Below are 19058 nucleotides of genomic sequence, written 5' to 3'. Positions count from 1 at the left end.
GCTATTCCAACCTTTCATTCCCATATTTGGGTTGACCGATTTTTGACAATAAAACGAGTGAGTTGGGTAACTTTTCGTGAGCACGAATGATTATTTCAACCTTTCATTCATAGACTAATTTTCTTTATCTTATTATATACTAGGTATAACCCGTGCCTCCGGCACGACTGAACTTGTTTGATGCATCATTATTACATTATGTAAAGAAAAAAAAAACAGACAACTTGAACACCTTTACTACAAAAAAAAATTCAATAAAAACTCCTTAATAATTTATTGAAGAAGCAAAGACAAATGTTAACAAAATAAAAATTTAACAACAAATTCCTCAAACTCTTTAGGACTTGCCCTGCAGCCGGCTACAATAGTTGCTCAGTTTGAGCAAAAACGTTTCTTGAGATGAATCACAAGCGTGTGGAAAATGAGAAAAATGAAGAAGAAAAATGAAGAATCTAAGTTACTAAAGAAAAATACAAAAATATGGCAACAACCTTAGAAAGTATCTTACATGATTACTTCGAGTCCTCAACTGCAAAAATGGAATTAACATTAAACAAATAACAACGTTGTTCATTGGTACCAAGACATCTTAAAATAGTTGCTCAATTTTAATGGGCAAAGTTCATTTCTCGTTACTGCTACACTAATCCCAAAGTGTTGCATGAAGAACGTGAATTTGTCATGATGTTAGCGAGAGTGGGTGCAAGAAGTGTTGGAAACCAACCTCCTGCCTAAGACTAAACTGTTGATAAATAATTTGAAAGATGGAGTATATACCAGTAAATGCGAGATCATTCATCAAGGGGACACAAGCACCACATGAGCCACAATACAAAATTTGCAGATGCTTTTTGATAAATTCTTTTAACCTTGCATATGTTCTCCAAGTCCTTAGAAATAAACCGAAAATGTCAAACCAAATCTTTTGCATACTCCTGCTAAACCTCTGCAAATGAGGGAAAATGTAATCAATTTAGAGAATTAACACCTATTAAAATAATATTAAACTAAATGAACATGCTAATAGTGGAAGGTGAAGCATAGAAAGCAAATAAAAATTGTAATAAAAACTGTTGGATTAAATACATACACTAAAGAATATGTTAAGCTTATTGCAACTCAAAGATTATTGTCATAATTTAAGAAAATAAAGTTGTTGCGCCTGATTCCAAAAGCTAGCACAACCCCTGAGTACCGACAGCCGATCTGATTGACCACCTAAGATTTTGTGGCACATCTACATGAACCATCCCTAGAACAATAGAGATGTCTCTGGGTCGTTCAGCAAGCTCAAAGGTCAAATTAGGAGCTCAGTTACAATATAGAACCAGCTGGCAGCTGGCTTTTAAACAAAGTAACTACAAAAAACAAATATTCATTAGAAAAATACCTGATCCTTTACACTTAAAGAGTTCTTTTTGTCTGTCAACTACATACAACTGCCCTTGTTCATCAAAACATCATGTGTAACCAATCTTGTTCATCTATAGCCAATTTAGCAGCATACGGCTTGTGCAGATAACTTGAAAATGTGCTATAGCCAACTTAGTAGCATACGGGTTGTTAAGATAATTTGAAAATGCTGACAGATATTAAGTCACAAAGATTTCATATTAAAAGTATACAAGTAATGTCAATATCTCATATGAAGTATATGCGAGTATTTGACAAATATTTGAGCAATTGATACGAGTATCGACATCTAATAAAGCAATTTTAGCATCAATGAAGCACCAATGATACCATATTTATGCCATAACTATAAAAATCATAGTACATCTTAGATTGAACCTAATGAATAAGCTCTCTTCTAGCAATGTTTCGGAACAGACAACCTCTACCGATACAACATAAGTGGATTATTTAACGTTCAGATAAGTATTCTCGCATTGTGGAAAAAGTTGGGAGGGCAACCCGATGCGACTTAATTACCAGGGTAGCAACTAATCCAGCACTCTCAAACTAATGACAATTGGTTTTGCCAGTTTAAACTCATAGCTAGCATCTAGTTCAACAAAAAAAAAAAAAAACTCATAGCTAGCATCAAAAAACTTAATAATTGATATTGTATTCCTATTTGAATTTGTTATGTGCATATATGATGAAGTTGAAGACTATGAGCATAAATGGTTCTCTTTATAAATAAGTGTGATGTTCACAAAACCTTTTTATTCTCAGTTCTTTCCTTCTTCCTTTTCTTTTACATTTATCCTGATGCAGCCTTTTATTGAACCAAATAGCAAGTTTAATAGTTGTGTTTCGGATGCAAACAAAAGTTCACTTCAGCTTTTAGCGGCTCTAAAAAGGCCGGCAACAACTCATTAAAACCACCAAGTAAAACAACAAAAACCCTTCAATGGATCGGCCTTGACAGGGCAAAGTCCCTTAAATTTCCCTGCCTCACTAACGCCTTTGGCAATCGCAGCATTTGTAGGCTTTTTAGCAATGTTACAATTATCATAATTGAAAAAGAATTCCGAGATATGAAAAAAATATCAAGACAACACCCATGTTATCGACATCATCGTTGTAGCAAGAATACATGATTCACATCATCGTTATAGCAGCAATAGATGATCGACATCATCTTTATAGCAAGAATACATAAGGGTCCATGGGTTTTAAGTCCAAAATAAAGTTCAAAAAAAGTTTAAGGTCCAATCTTCCCAGAAAATAGGTTTTTAGTCCTTTTCGTTTTGGAAGAAACATTGTTGATAAATAACGTGTTATGTATGACACATATAAAAAAAATGAAATAAAGTATGAAACTTTAACAATAAATAACAGGTAATTTATGAAACAAAACAAGAATTTTTCAACAGAAAAACACTGAAACTTTGAAGTCTAGATATACTTTAAATAATTTGGACTAAATATCCATTATAATTATTATTTTGGCTTAAAATCCTATATTAATATTAGGGGGGACTAAATGTGTGTTTAGGGGTAGATTTTTGGACTAGGAACCCAAAAATTCAATACATAATCGACATCATCATTGTAATTGGTCAATCAATATCAGTAGATTCATAATCAACACCATCGTCTAGCAAAAATACATTTTTTTCCATATAAAATTACACAAAAAATGCAACCTTTGTTGTTAGCCAATGCTACTGAAGAACTCCAATATCCTTATTCATGTTCAAAGATAGAGTTAATTGAACTTCCTTCTCATATCACAGACCACATAGAGGAAAAGATCTGACCCAACCTTAGAATCTTCAGTGATCGTTTGGAGGAAACAAATTGCAAGAAATATAAAAAAATGCAAAAACTAAAAAGACATCCATTCTACTCCATTATGAGCATTTTTTGTAGTACTTTTTATCCATGCAACATAGACTCAAACTCAAATGAAAAAGTAAAGAAAAAATATTACCTGCAGGCAAGGGGGCAAATGCTATCTGTACCAAATACCTAATGCTCTGAAATTGAAGAAAGAGAAAACATTAAGCATGTACAAGTACAATTTATTAAGTGAATAACCATAACATGATCCAGACACTATAAGTACTCGAATCATTATCTAATAACAAGAATCACAAAGATTGAGCCAAAATATCAAACATAACGAACCATTCAAAGAAGAGTATCTTGTGAACCTAAAATCCGCACTTGAAAGAACATCGATTCATTTCATGTAATCTTAAGTGCCACTGCTTGCATTCCGGGTTCTTCTGGTTCGGCAATTACTATATTCTGCAACAAAAGCATGTCCAAAACTGATTAAAGTTTAGATTTTTCAATTATAATTATGAATATGGACCTGGTTGTTTGAAATAATAAAAAAAGTCTTGATTTTTACCTTGAAAGTGATTCCTGTAGCACAAAAGTAATCAGTTTCTATATCAACCACAACTGTATTAAAAGCTCTAGTTTCATGTCCACCGGAATCTCTATCAGAAGCTTTACTATTCCAATAATAGTTTCATAATTTTGATTTGCTATGAAAGAAATATAGAGTTTTGTTCTTGGAACAACTACCCTTTCTCTGCATATTCCCCAAAAAACACACTCCCATAATGATTAATACAAATTGGAAATCATTAAAGATTTTTTTATTATTTTTTTGTTAGAATTACAGACTTGTAAATCCATGGAAGTAATTGAATTAGGAATCTCACCTTGAACTTGAATAGTAATTGAATCACCTAATCCATCTTTTGGAACAATGACCAATCGACTGATATTCTGTTTATCGCTCAATTTCATTCCCCCAAAGTAATCATCACTTCGTACAGAGAGAGAAAGTGGAGAAAGATGAAGGAGAAAATAGAGATAGAGGTTGAAGGAGATCAGGGAGGATTGTAACAGAAGGTGATAAATTATGTTCATCTCAACCTTGAGATTAGAAAATGGATTTGGGGAAGATGAGGAGAACGAATCGACTGAATGCGCCCGTTTCAAGTGGAGAGATAAAGGGAGGGGTACCCAAGGGTTTTATTGGATAAGAAGTTCAGATCCTTTCGATTTCAGTAGAGTTAGCCATTTGGTTCATTTGAACGGCTTGATTTGAAGTGAAATTTTTATAGTAAACATGGGTGTTAACATTGTCCTAGTCAGCTGCACCTTGTAATAATTTTATCCTAGTCAGCTGCATTAATTTTGTCCTAGTCAGCACTAACCAACTCTGTTTTGTTATATAGATATTGCATTCATTGAAGACCTTTCTTGCTTATAGTTATAGACGCAGACAACATGATCATTTACTAAATTTTAGCATTTAAAAACAACTTAAAATACTTGTCTCTTGGAAATTATTTGTCTGGTTCTGCAAACATTTGCATAAATAAAATGAGTTATTGGTAACGTTTCGTTCGCGCATACAGTTACAACCTTTCATTTATAAACTACGATTAAAATTGAGATTTGTTAGCCCCGTTTAGAGCATTTTCGACTAATCGTAGAAATTCTGAATTCCACATTAGATATTTAGAGTTTTCTTTTTAAAACTCTTTCCTATGCAAAACTCTTAGAGCATCTACAATGCAACACTCAATCTTAGAAACTCTGAGTGCCACATAGGATTTTTAAAGTTTTTGCTTGAAAACTCTCTTCAATGAAACACTCTATTTCGATACCTAAGATGACGTGTTGATGTTAGAATAGAGATATCTCTAATTACCTAACTCATCAATATTTGAATATAAACTAATAGAAATCGAATCTTCTATATATTCTAAATAACTAATTATTTTTTTACAAAAAATAACTACGATACATAAGTAAATAAGATAAATTTATAGTTCTGCATTAGAGACCCAGTAAAGCTGAAGATCTCTATTTTTGTCACATAGGAGTGAGAATCTCAATTGGAACTTGACACATAGGACAAATAGAGATAATGTGGTACTAGCTAAGAGCATCTCCAATGCAAAACTCTAAAAAATCTCTATTTATCTTATGTGTTAAGTTTCAATTGAGATTCTCACTCCTAAGTGGCGAAAGTAGAGATCCTAAATTTTTTTGTGTCTCCAATGCAAAACTCTAAACTTATCTTAGTTACTTATGTGACAGTTATTTTTGTAAATAAATAATTAGTTATTTAAAAAATACAGAAGACTCGATTTCTATTGGTTGAAAATCTAATATTGATGATTTGGACAATTAGAGATATCTCAAGAAGACACTCTAGAATAGAGTGTCCTCTTGAGATATCTCTATTCCACCCTCAACACATCATCTTAGAGATCCAAATAGAGTGTTTCATTGGAGAGAGTTTTTAAGAAAAAACTCTAAAGAGCATATGTGGCACTCAGAGTTTCTAAGATTGAATGTTGCATTGGAGAAGCTCTAATCTTAGAGATTGAGGAAAAACTTTATTTCTAGAATGCCCTCTCAACATATCTGTAATTGTAACTCAACAGTTTCAATATAAAAGTCAATTGAATCAATCTTTTTCAAATCTTCAGAATCGCTAATTATATTTATTTTTACTGAAATAATCATGTCATATAAGTAAATAAAGGAATTTTAGATATTTGCATTGGGAATCCTTTTTTCAAATATCTTTATTACCGCAATAAGATAATTAATGAGTTTTGCAGTATAGATGGTCTAATGCAAACACTAAAAAAGAGATTTTGAGTTGCTTTAGGTAAAAAGGAAAAGGTACGTAAAGATAATCAAGAAGATTTTAAGACTGTATCTAAATAATTATGGTCGATGATTTGGGAAATAAGAAAGTTATCCGAGGTACAAATACTTCATAAAAAATTGGTCAACTTTAGTTTATCCATATATTTTCTAATTTTTATGGGGAATAAATTTTTGTTCACTATTTCTTCTCTATGCACTTAATTGTTTTTCAAATCTTTCTCTCTCATCTCTCTTTTTCCGATCACCAAATCCGGCAACCACTGTCATCATAAATTGGGTATTTGTCTATTGGATATTGTTGATGTCAAAAAATGACCTTTCGTTATATCAGCATGAAACAGGGACATGATGCATGATAGTGTCCATTATGATCGAATATTCTAGTAAGTTGATTGTGATTCTTGCTTCCTGCTCCAGCTCTGCTTCCATGCTCCTGCTTCTTGCTCCTGCTCCTTGACTCTTGGGGGGAAAACCTGCAAAGAGTTCGAAAACCGCTCCGACGCTCAAGACAGTCAGATTGCTCTTTGCAGTAAAAGAATGAAAATTGATCGATCCTTTTAGAGGCCAGTTATGGGAACTCTGTGTAAGTAGGGATCTTTCTGGTCGAGAGATCGTGTCTTGTGAAAGATGATGGGGGGAGACCCACTGTGATTAGACGGTTGTGATCCACCGTTTAGGGAAGTTTCCCACTGTTCGTGGTTAGGGTTTCCCTTGTAGTTATCTCGTATCGTATCTAGAATAAATAGAAGTTCCTAAGTTCAAGGATCCTTTGTAAATATCCTACCTAGGTGATAGATCTTCTAGGAGAGGTTTCCTCCTTTTGGACTCTTGAAGTCCAAGCTTGCTTAAACATTTAAGATCTGTAATCGACTGAGATCTTTAAGGAGATTTTGGGATTGGGTCGGTAAGCTGTTGGCGCGCTTCTGCCTCCCCAGTTTAGGGTGTGAGGCATCGGCCTAACTTACGCGGACCCCCCTCATTCCTTTGGAGGCCTCAGAGTTGATCTGTTTGTTCCGGGGGCGAAACAGGGCTGATATTTCTAGCTAACCTTCCAGTTATGGGTGTAGGTAGCGGAGTACTGAGGGTTTAGCCGTTCTGTTGCCTTAAGCCGGATTGACCCGTTGGACTTCAGGTATGTTCTTGACTCTTTGGCGTTAGTCAACGTCTGGACAATTTATGCATCATCAGATATCAAGTTGAATTTAGGTTCTTCATGAAACTTATAAACTTCTTCATTAAACAAAAGTGAAAAATCATCACACCACTTTCTGTCTCTAAAAAAACTTCATAAACTTCTCTCTTCTACTAATAAAGAGAAGAAAAGTTCTCATTCTCTCGCTCTAGGATTTGTTTCTGGACTTCGTTTATTCTCTGTGGAAATCTCGGGGAAGTGGATAAATGGAGTGATCTTAATCAATAATCACAAGGGTTTCTAGAAAAAAGGTACGATTTTTTTGATTAAGTCGTTTTTTTCTTTTACCATTTCTTTTCTGTTTTTCTTTTAGGGCAGATTTATTTCTTTATCGTTCATAAATGTATTGATACTTCAAATGATCTAATTCTTAGGGAGGACATTTTAAGAGAGAGAAAGAGAGACCTTTTAATCTTTTCTTTTTTGCTATCAAAATTTTCTGATCATGGTTGTTGTTGAAAATGGGACTGCTGGTTTTGGGGTTGCTAATGTTAATGGTGGTCGTTCGTCGGAAATTAATTTTCATGTTGAGAATGATATCGATCAAGGAAAGCATAACAATTTAAGGTTTCGCTTGGTCGATCATATCTTACTAAATCATGATTAGAGTTTCCAACTGAAAGTTCAGTCGTTTCAACGACAACAGATAGGTGTTGTTATCAACAATAACAACAATCATATTCATGCATTCAACAGGTTCATCACAGTACCAATCAAGGATCAGTGAACAATGGCTATGGAATTTCGCAGAATCAACAGCAATCAAATAGTGTAGATTTGCAGAGAAATGAAGAAGCTAGTGAAGGAGTCGTGAAGAAAGTGGTGATCAAGAACTCTTTGTTCTTTCTAGACACACTAAAGTTATAGTAACCGGAAACAACCGCACGAAATCCGTATTGGTGGATTTGCAATGAGTAGTGAAGAAAGTTGTTGGCCTTGGTGGATGGCATTGGTCGGCAATCTTTTGTCTTCGCTTTCGTAGAAATGAGATTCGGAAAAAGACAGATGGTGGTCGGAATTGAAGAAGAATGCCCAAAAAAAGTTCTAGGTCCAATCTTCCCATAAAAAAGGTTTTTAGTCCTTTTCAATTTTGGACCATAATTGCCTCAACCTAATAATACTTATGTCCAACCAATCATTACTCTTTTCCCGCTCAAACCAAATAAAATTCTGCCGTACTTTGCATTACCCTAACCCAAAATATCTTTTCATTACAAAAGCTGCCTCTTTTAGAACACAAGTTTTGCTCTCTCTAGAAATAGGAGTTTATGTTCTTTTCCAAAATCTAGTTGCACCATGCACATCTCTCTCTGAAAAAAATCCTTATACTTCTATCGTTTCCTCTCCACCAATTTATTTTGTTCTAGATTTTGGTACGTTTTCTTTTTATGTGGAGTGTTTTAGGGTATCTTCTTGTGTGGAGATGTTGAAGTATTGAAATGGATGTTCCCTAAAAATCTGTTTTACAGTGAAGTGGGTTAGGGTTTTGTTATTAATTTTTGGGTTCCTAGTCAAAAAATCTACACCTAAACACACATTTAGTCCACCCTATTATTAATATAGGATTTTAAGCCAAAATAATAATTATAATGGCTATTTAGTCCAAATTGACCTATTATCTCTATAGAAAAACAGATCTCTATCATTTCTATTTAATCATAATATTTATTATAACTTTATTAAGAAAAAACTCACTTTTGAAAATTAATCACCAAAATTCTCTTTCTTTCTTTTTTTCTCAGATTTTTTGGATTGATTTCATCAACCTTACTATCTGTTCCGCAATATACACGTTATTTAGTATCAATTACGTATATTTCTACAACAAAACACATTTAGTAAAGTTAAAGTATGTCTAGATTTCAAAGTTACAGTGTTTTTCTGTTCATTGATTCTTGTTTTGTTTCATAAATGACGTGTTATTTATTGTTAAAGTTTCATACTTTATTTCATTTTTTTTATATGTGTCATACATAACACATTATGTATCAACAATGTTCCTTCCAAAAGGGAAAAGGACTAAAATCCTATTTTCTGGGAAGATTGGACCTTAATCCTTTTTTGAATTTTATTTGGGCCTAAAACCCGTGGACCCTTTTGTTATTTCTCATAATGTCAAAACCAAATGTTGTTTTGTCGGGGAATCGAAATTTTTACTGGATAACAAATCAATAGCACAGTTTAGATACACACTCAGACAAGTGATACAAATCATCAACAACATGAGATCCGGGAATCCATTTAGCATACGTATTTTGCTCCAACAATATCATATTATTACTTGTCTGTAATTTATTAATATGTCGACGAAGATATTGTTTTTCCTTAACAATTGCGTGTTTTGTTTGATAAATAACAAGTTATTTATACTACTTTTTTGAGAAAATTCATAACACTTTCATGATTTGGTTAAAGGAATAAACATTATGTTGGATTGCATTCTGACGTTTTACAGTATAAAAAACATATATTGCAACATGAAAGTTAGTTTGTGACTGATCTATCGGCAATTATATATTGTACAAAATATATAATGTTAGTTGAAATTCATATTATTTATTCTACATTTCATGATTTTTTCCAGGTAGACATTGATAATTTGCAATCTAGGAGAAGCTCCCATGTCTCATCCAACTTTTTCATATCTTTCAAAATAAAAATTGATTTACATTTCATTGGGGACCAACCATGAACTCGCCATTACACTCTTCTGTAAGACATATTGTGGTCACATGTTTGAGATCATTCTTCACATACTTGTATAGAGCAAAATCCAAAATAACACTTGCAATTTATCAAAAATACTTATGGGAACCCCAATATATCACTATTTATTATTATGTGTTGCAAAACTCGTTATGTAAGACAAACTATGACAAAACATGATACATAACATAACTTGCATCAACATTTTTATGAATTCAAAATATAGAAAAAGGTTGATACAAAATGAGTTTTTTATCAGACATATACCAAAATGTCTGATCTGTTTTGGCAGCTGTAATGTTGCGAAAAAATATCTCAAAAATATAGAAGACGACGAAAATGATAACCAGGAGAAGATGGAGACAAAAACCAAAAGAACATGAAGATAGTCGTGAAGATGAACATGAATATAGTCGTGAAGATGAACATGAAGATGCATATGAATGAGAAAAAGAAAAATTAAAAGATTTATGTGAAAACCCTGAACCCTTTTTAAAGAAGGAAAGAAGATGAAATAGAAAGCATGAATATGCTAAAAACAATGAAATCTTAATAAACAAAGACTTGACCACTAAGAAACAAATATGGTTTCAAGAGGATGAAGAAGATGATGTAATAAGAGGAACAAAATCTATGTAAACAAAGTCTTGACCGGGAACAAGATGACGAAGAAGATGATAACAAAGATGACTGAATGGTTTCAACGACGGAAAACCGATAACCTTTATCTATATTTATATTTGAAATGATATACAATACTTACGAAAATTTACATAGATGTGTACAAACAAAAAAGAAACTTAACTAAATAATTCTAGCCATATTCGGCATCATTGGAAAGAGTTGATTCTCTTCCAATTTTAATGAATCCACCGATCTTGTGAGATCTGTGTGACATCCCATGTTTTCGGTTAAACAAATAAAAGGCAACGGTTAGAAGAGGGGCTATTTGGCATTTAGAAAAGGTCAAATTGGGAGTTAAATGGTAATTGATGAAGGTTGAATTATTAAGGTATAGTTATGGGGGACTTTCTCATAATCTATATACAAGTCAGGGGCTGAAATTTAATTATTATACATGGGCCCTTTGTAAGATGACATTTGGCACCTTAACCCTTTCTTTTACAAACAACCAAATCCCCCTCCCTGCTACACGTGCCCATTAAATGGCCACCATTTAATCTCATTTTTTTCACTTTTCTTAATTAATTCCATGAACAACAGAACCTTAGAAAACCAAAGAGGAATATTGGCCGTGTAGGGTTCCGAAGGTTCCGTCGTCAATTACTTCGCGCTCGGTTGTCGGAATTTCATGAAACTTCTTCCAGGTAGTCCCATTCGACTTGTTCTACATATCTATCCGTTTAGAATTTTCAATTTCGTCCGTATTTGGTGGATTTATGATGATTATTTCGATAACTGTATAGTTGTACTAATTTCATTTTGGGATCGAAATTTGGAGCTATTTAGACGATTATTATTCGATTTCTTCTAATGGTTCATGTTCAGGATCATGTTTAGAATGTTATGGACTATTTTGGGGTGACCATATATAGACGGGGTGGTGCCGAATTATTTTACGGCTCGAATTTCATATTTGGAATAGTTTGGAAATGAATTGGAATAGAGATTGTTACCCAAATTTTGTCATATTTCAAATAAATGGGCAATTTCGATTATAGATTTATATTATAAAGTTCATTATATGATTTGTCAGCTTATGAAGACTCTAAAATGAAAAATAGAGTTTTTGGGAAATTGGTTAGTTGGTTTCTATGCATTTCAAGTATTCAATGGACTTGGTTATGAAAGTTAGAGATCGATTCGACAGATACTTGAAGTCTTCCGAATTTAGCGAATTTGCTTTTAAGTTTTCATGGTTTTGTTTTAATGATTCTTTTTATTGACGAAGGTTCTTAGTATAAGAACCTAATGTTTCTTTTCGGTTTTGGTTATTCTTCCTTATCCCAGAGTATGCAAATGAGGAGGAATTTGGTCGTCTGGTAGGCGGGAGGTCTTTGGTGAGCAAGGACTGAGGTAGGGGTTCTGAATCCTTTATCCAGCATGGTTTTATAAATAATGAATATGCTAGATTCTATAGTTATATATGCGCCATTATAACTAGAGTTTAGGTAGCATGAAACTCGATTTATGTGATGAACTGAAATATGGTTGAATGGTTTTACTGCAATATGAGAAATGTTTTCGAACTGATTTTACGGTGATTGTGAACTACTGGGGATTATCTTGTATGTACCCGACTGCGGATTATGTCAACCTACGGGCACGTAGCCATTGAGGGTAGGATGACATGTGGACACGGGTGTGACCCGTGTGAGACCGGTGTGAGACCGGTGAGGTGGGCGACACTAGTCATGAGACCTGTGGGAGTAGAGTGCTTCACTTGCTGGCCATTGGTGCTCGTGCCTCCAGTTCGAGGCTCAGAGACGTACTCCTGACCGCTCGTCTGGGAGGTGACATTGATTGGGAATCCCTCTGCTTTGTGGCGATATGACTCTTGGTTGTTCCACTTCCGTGTTTGATAAGATAATGAATTGAATATGAATATTGGTTTTGATATACGAATGAAACTGATTTTGAAAGATCGCATTAGATGCATGACAGGGTACCGAAGAGAATGAGGTTCAGGTCCTTCCATGGGTATTGGGGGACGGCTCTCTTATTCGAACTCGGTGATCAAAAACTTATTTAGATACTTAAGGTATATATGTATCATGAGGTAAACTCTTCAATGATTGCGGAGTCCCTTAGTGGGAGAGAGGCTTACCGGCTAGGGGTAGGTCTCTTTCTCGAGGAGACGTAGTGCATTAGCTAGTGCCTAAATGGGCTGGTACTATCTAACGCACTCTAGGTTCTCCTGAGGAACTTTCCTCTTATTGGGAGCGCACCATGGGTGGGCAGCTAATCACTGCCATTGCTTGCTAGATTAAGGAAAATGGTTTTGTATATAGTACATACGGTAACTTGTTTGATAACTCGCTTTGTCATGATGTTTACAACTTATTAAATGAACTTTTGAAAACGTGATGGCTGTTGGATTGGTCTTCTACCAGAATAACTCGTGTCGGTGAGTATTCTGACCCCCTACCAGTTGTTAGTGTGCAGGTTATTGTCGTAGCCTCGAGGCAGAGTTGTTTTCCAGCCGGTGATCCTGTCTGACGAGGCTAGTAGTGTTGCGTCGTTTTCTATGGTCTTGCGTATATGGTTTTTCGTTATTTTAAAGTTATGTATTTATTGCAGAAACCGAATTCGAATATGTATATATATAAGACTTAGAGTTGTTTATAAGTTATATCTATGTGTAAGAGGCTTTTGTAGTTCTTTTTATGGTTCGGGTTCCGACCCGAAGTTGTGTTGAGTTTGTTTAGCTTCCGCTCTATAGTTTATTCTTGTATATGCGAATGTATGGTTTGCATAACAGGTTTTGCAGGTGCGACCGGTTCGATTTACAGAGGAGACTCTGCCGGATTTTAGTCTCGTCTGTGAATTGTCGGGGCGTGGTCTATTTTGGGACACGGGGCGTCACAATCTGTGGGATCTTGTTTCCTAATACCCTCCCGCAAATTGAACGTCGGGACAAACTTTGGGGCACAATTCAAGAAATCGCAGTCAGGACAAACTTTTAGTCAGAATATCGACAAGTAGAGAGTGAGATGGAATGAACTTGACATGTAGGGAGCCAACAACCATCTTCTCACGCACCAAGTGATAATCTAACTCAATGTGCTTTGTGCGCCCATGAAACACTGGATTCGAAGTCATTGAAATTGCACTCTTATTATCACAATAAATTAAGTCTGGTTGAGACAAATTAACTCCAAGTTCTTGAAGAATAAAGTTAATCCACGTGAGATCAGCAACAACAGTAGCTAAGGCACGGTACTCTGCCTCAGAACTGGATCGAGACACTGTTGGTTGCTTTCTGGCACTTCATGTAATTAAACTTGAACCCAAAAAAAATAGAGAAACCTGTGGTAGAGCGGCGAGTGTCGGGGAATCCAGCCCAATCAGAATCAACATAAGCAAATATTGTATCACAGGAAGAGTCTCGATTAATATGTAAGCCCAGATGAAGTGTGTCTTTGACATAACGAAGAATGCGTTTGACACTTGAAAGTGATCAACAGTTGGAGCGTGCATAAACTGACACGCAACATTAACAGAGTAAGCCAAATCTGGTCGAGTCAGAGTGAGGTACTGAAGAGAGCCAACGATCTTGCGATAGAGAGTGGGATCAGATAATAAAACTCCCTCACTCGAGAGATGATGACCCGCAACCATAGAAGTCGATGAAGGTTTAACCCCTTCTAAATTAAGAGTAGAGAGTACATCAAAGGTCTTGGACTGAGTGAGTATAAGACCCTTAGTAGTAGATGTGGCCTCAATCCCAAGAAAGTAATGAAGACCCCCCAAATTCTTTATCTCAAACTCCATACTTAACTTATCAACAATAGCAGTAATAACTTTTGAATTCGCACCAGTTAGGATAATATCATCCACATATGATAGAAGAAAAATATTACCAGAAGATGTTGAAAGAATAAAGAGAGAACCGTCTGATTTGCTTATCACAAAGCCAAGAGTTAGAAGAAAGGTGTTAAACCGCTCATACCATGCACAGGAGCTTGTTTGAGGATATAGTGGAGACCTTGAAGGGAAAAATTGATTCATCAAAGATGACGTGACTAGAGATATAGATGCGACTAGTTGTACGATCAAGACACTTGAATCCTTTGTAATGAGGATTGTACCCTACAAAAACACAAGGCATACTACGAGGAGATAATTAATTTGTTGGGAGCATAAGGTCGTAACTAAGGAAAACAAAGACAACCGAAAGACCGAAGCATAGAATAAGAGGGTACCTTAATATAGAGCACGGAGTACGGAGAGGAGTCATTAAGCACCAGAGCGGGCATGCGGTTGATGAGGTAGGTGGCAGTTTGAAATACTTCAACCCAATAACTACTAAGGACACCACTATGAAAAAGAAGATTCAATCCCATCTCGGTTACGTGGCGATGCTTACGCTCGACGCGGGCATTCTGACAAGGGGTGTAAGGACATGAAATACGTTTTTCAATTCCACATTGAGTCAAAAGAGATAAAAACTCGGAACTTTGAAATTCAGCTCCTCCATCCATTTGCAAAACTTTTAGTTTAGTTGTGAAGTAGTTTTGTACTAAGTTTTTGAAAGTAAGAAAGACGAAATAAAAATCAGACTTCATACGAAGAGAAAATAACCACGAAAATCTACTATAGTCATCAACAAACAAAACATAATACTTAAAATCAGATGACGAAACAACGGGAGAGGGTCCCCATAAATCCATATGAACTAAAAATAAGGGGGAATCTGCTCGTTTATGATTTAAATCGAAAGCAATACGATGACTCTTGCTCATAAGACAAGAGGTACAAGATGATGACGCCTGACTAGTAGAAAATTCAACTAAACTATTCTTATTAAGCAAATTTAAAACTTTGGATGAAATGTGACCAAAACCATAATGCCAAATATCTGGAGGAGCTTTAAGAGACAATGTAGTAGAGGAGAATAGGGCAGACTGAGGTTGATCGAGACTCGAGAGTGTATAAGTTTCTGTGCCTACTTCCGGTTGCTAGAATCCTTCCGTTCTCCTGAAAAATGGTGAAACTATGTTTAGAAAAAATGAGAAGGCAATCTAAGTCATTAGTGATACGACTAATAGATAATAAATTCTTTTTGAGTTGAGGGACAAGAATAACATTCGGTAAAGTTAGACGACCATGAGAAGTATGAAGAGTGAGAGAACCTTTTTGAGAAATAAACAATGGGGAACCATCACCTATAATAACCTGACGGTTACCATGATACGGAACTAAACTTGAAAACAAACCAGAAGAGGAGGACATGTGAGTGGAGGCTCCACTGTCAGCATACCAAGAAGGGTCATGAGGATCTGTTATAGTCATAGCTAGCAGTGAGGGCAGCAGTAACATCATCATTTGGAGAATCCACAACCGTGTGAGCATCATGGTTATGAATTCGAGAAGAAACACAAACACGATTTGATGAAGCCCCTCGGTTAGAGTTACGATTGTCATTAGGACGATCTCTATTTTGCTCTGTTAACTTGAAACAACGATCAGGTGTATGGCCAATCTTCTTACACCATTGACATATTGGTCGATTTCCAATATCCTGATGATTATCGCTTCGGCGTGGAAGGGGTCGGGACGAAGAAGAATAATAAGCTCCCTCATGAGGAGCAACCGTAGTATCAAAAGACTTGGGCATAACATCGTGTGATAGCACCAACTGAAGAAGATCACGAAATGTCGGCAAAGGAGGTTTAGTTAGAACCGATGAGGCAAAAGACTTGTAGTCAGAACCTAACCCTTTAAGGAACCAAAATACTTTTTCGTCATATCCTATAGGTGCACCTACCTCTTTCAAAGATTCGAGAAGTACCCGAAATCTTTGAGCATAATCCGAAATGGTAGAGTTACCACGACAAATAGACCTAATTTCCTCCTTTAGTTGAAGTACCCGTGTGACACCAGAATTTGCATAGACAATAGTTAACTGATCCCAGACATCGGAAAATCGAGTGAGACCCATGATTTCTGTCATGGGTTCAGAAGATAAAGATCTATAAAAAATAGTGTAAACTAGCTTGTCCATACTTTTCCAAGATTCATATGTCGGATTTACAGTAAACGACCGATCTTGTTATTGAACAGTTTGTGGAAGGGGAGAAACAGAACCATCAAGATGATGCAAAAGATGTTGACTCTCCTAGAGTGAGAGAATATGAGGCTTCCATAAGAGGTAGTTATCCGATGTCAGCTTCAAATAAATCATTGAGTTGAGATGAGGGATTGAGAGCGAAGAACTAGTTAACAAAGAACCAGGTGTATGTGGTACGATGGGATTCATGTTGAAAAAGAAATCCGAGAAGAGTAAACAGCAAGAAGAGATGCCCACAGCAATGAGGAGAACCGATTTGGAATCGGGACAACAAAGAACACTGGAAAAAAAATTCAAGTCTACCGGCAAGATACTAGGGGGAAGGATCGACTAATAACTCGGTGGAGTGGTAATAGCTCTGTATACCATAACAAAGATGACTGAATGGTTTCGGTTATGGAAAACCGATAACCTTTATCTGTATTTATAGTTGAAATGATATACAATACTTAGGAAACTTTACATAAATGTGTAAAAACAAAAAAAGAAACTTAACTAATGAATTCTAGTCATATTGGGCATCATTGGAAAGAGTTGATTCTCTTTCCAATTTTAATAAATCTGATGATGCACAAAATGTCCGGACGTTGACTAACGTCTGAAGAGTCAAGATCAGACCTGAAGTCTACTGGGTCAACCCGGCTTAAGGTAGCAGGAAAGCTGAGCCCCTGATCGTCCACCGAATATTCCCCTAACTAGGAGGTTGGCCAGAAGAAACCAACCCTGCAAAACGCCCTTGGCATAGACAGATCAGCCCTGGGGTCTTCAAAAGAGTAAGGGGGTCCACACAGGTTCGGCCAGTGTCTTACGCCCAGAACTGGGGAGGCAGCAGCGCCAAGCGACCTACCGACTTAATCCCGAAGCTTCCAGAAAGATCTCAGTCGGCTACACATCTCGAAGTGTTTAAGCCAGTTTCGACTCCATGTTTCTAAAGGAGGAAACTTCTCCTTTAGAGTCTATCACATCGACAAGATATCTACGAAGAATCCTTGAACTTAGGAACTTCCACTTATCAAATATCTGAGATAGACTCTAAGAGAAACCCTAGATACTCAAGAGAGGAAACTTCTCTTTCGGTTTGACGGCAACCGCCTCACCACCGCCACTAATCACATTCGGCCTAATATCGCCTATAAAAGACCCCCCACATTGTCCTTCACAGGACACGATCTCTTTACCCCAAAAAGATCAGAAGAAACTCAGAGTTCTCATAACTCGCCCTCCAAAAGGATCAATCAATATTTATTCTTTTACTACAAAGAGCACCCTGACTGGCTTGAGAGGCGCAGCGGTTTTCAAACCCTTTACAAGTTTCCCCCCTCGGGAACATTTTCGAACCCTTTACAGGTTTTCCCTCCTCGGGAACAGACCAACAGGAGCAAGAACAAGGAGCAGGAGCAAGGACCAGGAACGAGGAACTGGAATAAAGAGAAGCAGAGCAGAAAGCAGGAACACTAGGCTGAATAACACCCAACATAACAGAATAATCATACATAACGGAGGCTGTCATGCATCAACTCCCTTTTTCATGCTGATCTAACGGAATGCCAATTTTTGACATCAGCAGAATCTACCGACCTTGTGAGATCGTAAATGATGGTTGAAGTCTTGAATATCAACTTTTCTTACACTAAAAGAGCTACTGTTAAGATGAAGATGATGATGGAGGGAATGGAAGAAGAAGAAAGGTTGCGACCGTGTTGGGAATGAATCGATGGGATAAAGGTTTGTTGAAGATGAAGGAGGTACGGTTGGTTGAGTTTTTGATTTTAGGGTTTTTAGAGAGATAAAATGGGGGAAGGGGTGATTGAGCTTGTTAGTTATAGGAGAGAAAGTGAGAGTAAATACATATTTTAGGAGATTGAGATTGAAAAGAGATTTTTTGAAATCTTTATATAAAAGGTTATTATAGTTATTAGATTGAAATATGTAATCTAGGGATTTGGATTTATTATTGGGATTGATTGTTTTGGACTAGATGTTTATTTTCTTTCTTTTTTTGGATTAAAAGCCTTCATGAATTTTAGAGTGGATTAAATCTACTATCAAGTGTCATTTTTTGGGCTACAAACTCAAAAATTATTTCTTATTTCCCCACATCAGCGACCATAATTATATGGGTCATTTTTCTATTGTCTCCTAAAATATGGTCAACTTCCTGTGTGGCTCCTAAAGTAGGGGATGACCCCCTATTTTACATTTTTTCATGGATTGACTCATGAATAAAAGTGAAAGTTTTCAACGCAAATTTATATTAACTTATTTGAAATCACTAGGTTAAAAGGCCTCAACAGTAAGAACAGT

The 19058-nt window shown here is 36.0% G+C and overlaps 1 protein-coding gene and 2 long non-coding RNA genes across 3 annotated transcripts; 1 reads left to right on the top strand and 2 right to left on the bottom strand.

The window, feature by feature from the left end:
- Positions 1 to 233: 233 nt before the first annotated feature.
- Positions 234 to 4457, bottom strand: LOC147558232 (uncharacterized). Its single transcript, XR_015234313.1, has 6 exons — positions 4128 to 4457; positions 3809 to 3994; positions 3580 to 3702; positions 3383 to 3428; positions 1391 to 1522; positions 234 to 946 (listed from the first exon to the last, which is right to left on the bottom strand). It is a non-coding gene; the product is annotated as an uncharacterized LOC147558232 (long non-coding RNA).
- A 6787-nt stretch (positions 4458 to 11244) lies between these two features.
- Positions 11245 to 13306, top strand: LOC147558231 (uncharacterized). The gene is made up of 3 exons (XR_015235460.1): positions 11245 to 11328; positions 11972 to 12037; positions 13113 to 13306. It is a non-coding gene; the product is annotated as an uncharacterized LOC147558231 (long non-coding RNA).
- A 2647-nt stretch (positions 13307 to 15953) lies between these two features.
- LOC147558230 (uncharacterized) lies at positions 15954 to 16637 on the bottom strand. The gene has a single exon (XM_086659000.1). The coding sequence runs from the start codon at positions 16635 to 16637 to the stop codon at positions 15954 to 15956; it is 684 nt and encodes a 227-aa protein (XP_086515126.1).
- Positions 16638 to 19058: the final 2421 nt, after the last annotated feature.

Source organism: Eschscholzia californica, unplaced genomic scaffold (assembly GCF_041429995.1).
Source record: "Eschscholzia californica isolate CP2 unplaced genomic scaffold, dmEscCali1.0.p SCAF_2, whole genome shotgun sequence".
In the NCBI taxonomy this organism is placed as follows: Eukaryota; Viridiplantae; Streptophyta; class Magnoliopsida; order Ranunculales; family Papaveraceae; genus Eschscholzia; species Eschscholzia californica.
The sequence above is the reverse complement of the archived record's forward strand: the minus strand, read 5'-3'. Positions and strand labels throughout refer to the sequence as shown.

Bases quoted from the DNA above. Each gene is read 5' to 3' on its own strand.
- LOC147558230 (XM_086659000.1), bottom strand. From the start codon at position 16,637: ATGACAGAAATCATGGGTCTCACTCGATTTTCCGATGTCTGGGATCAG.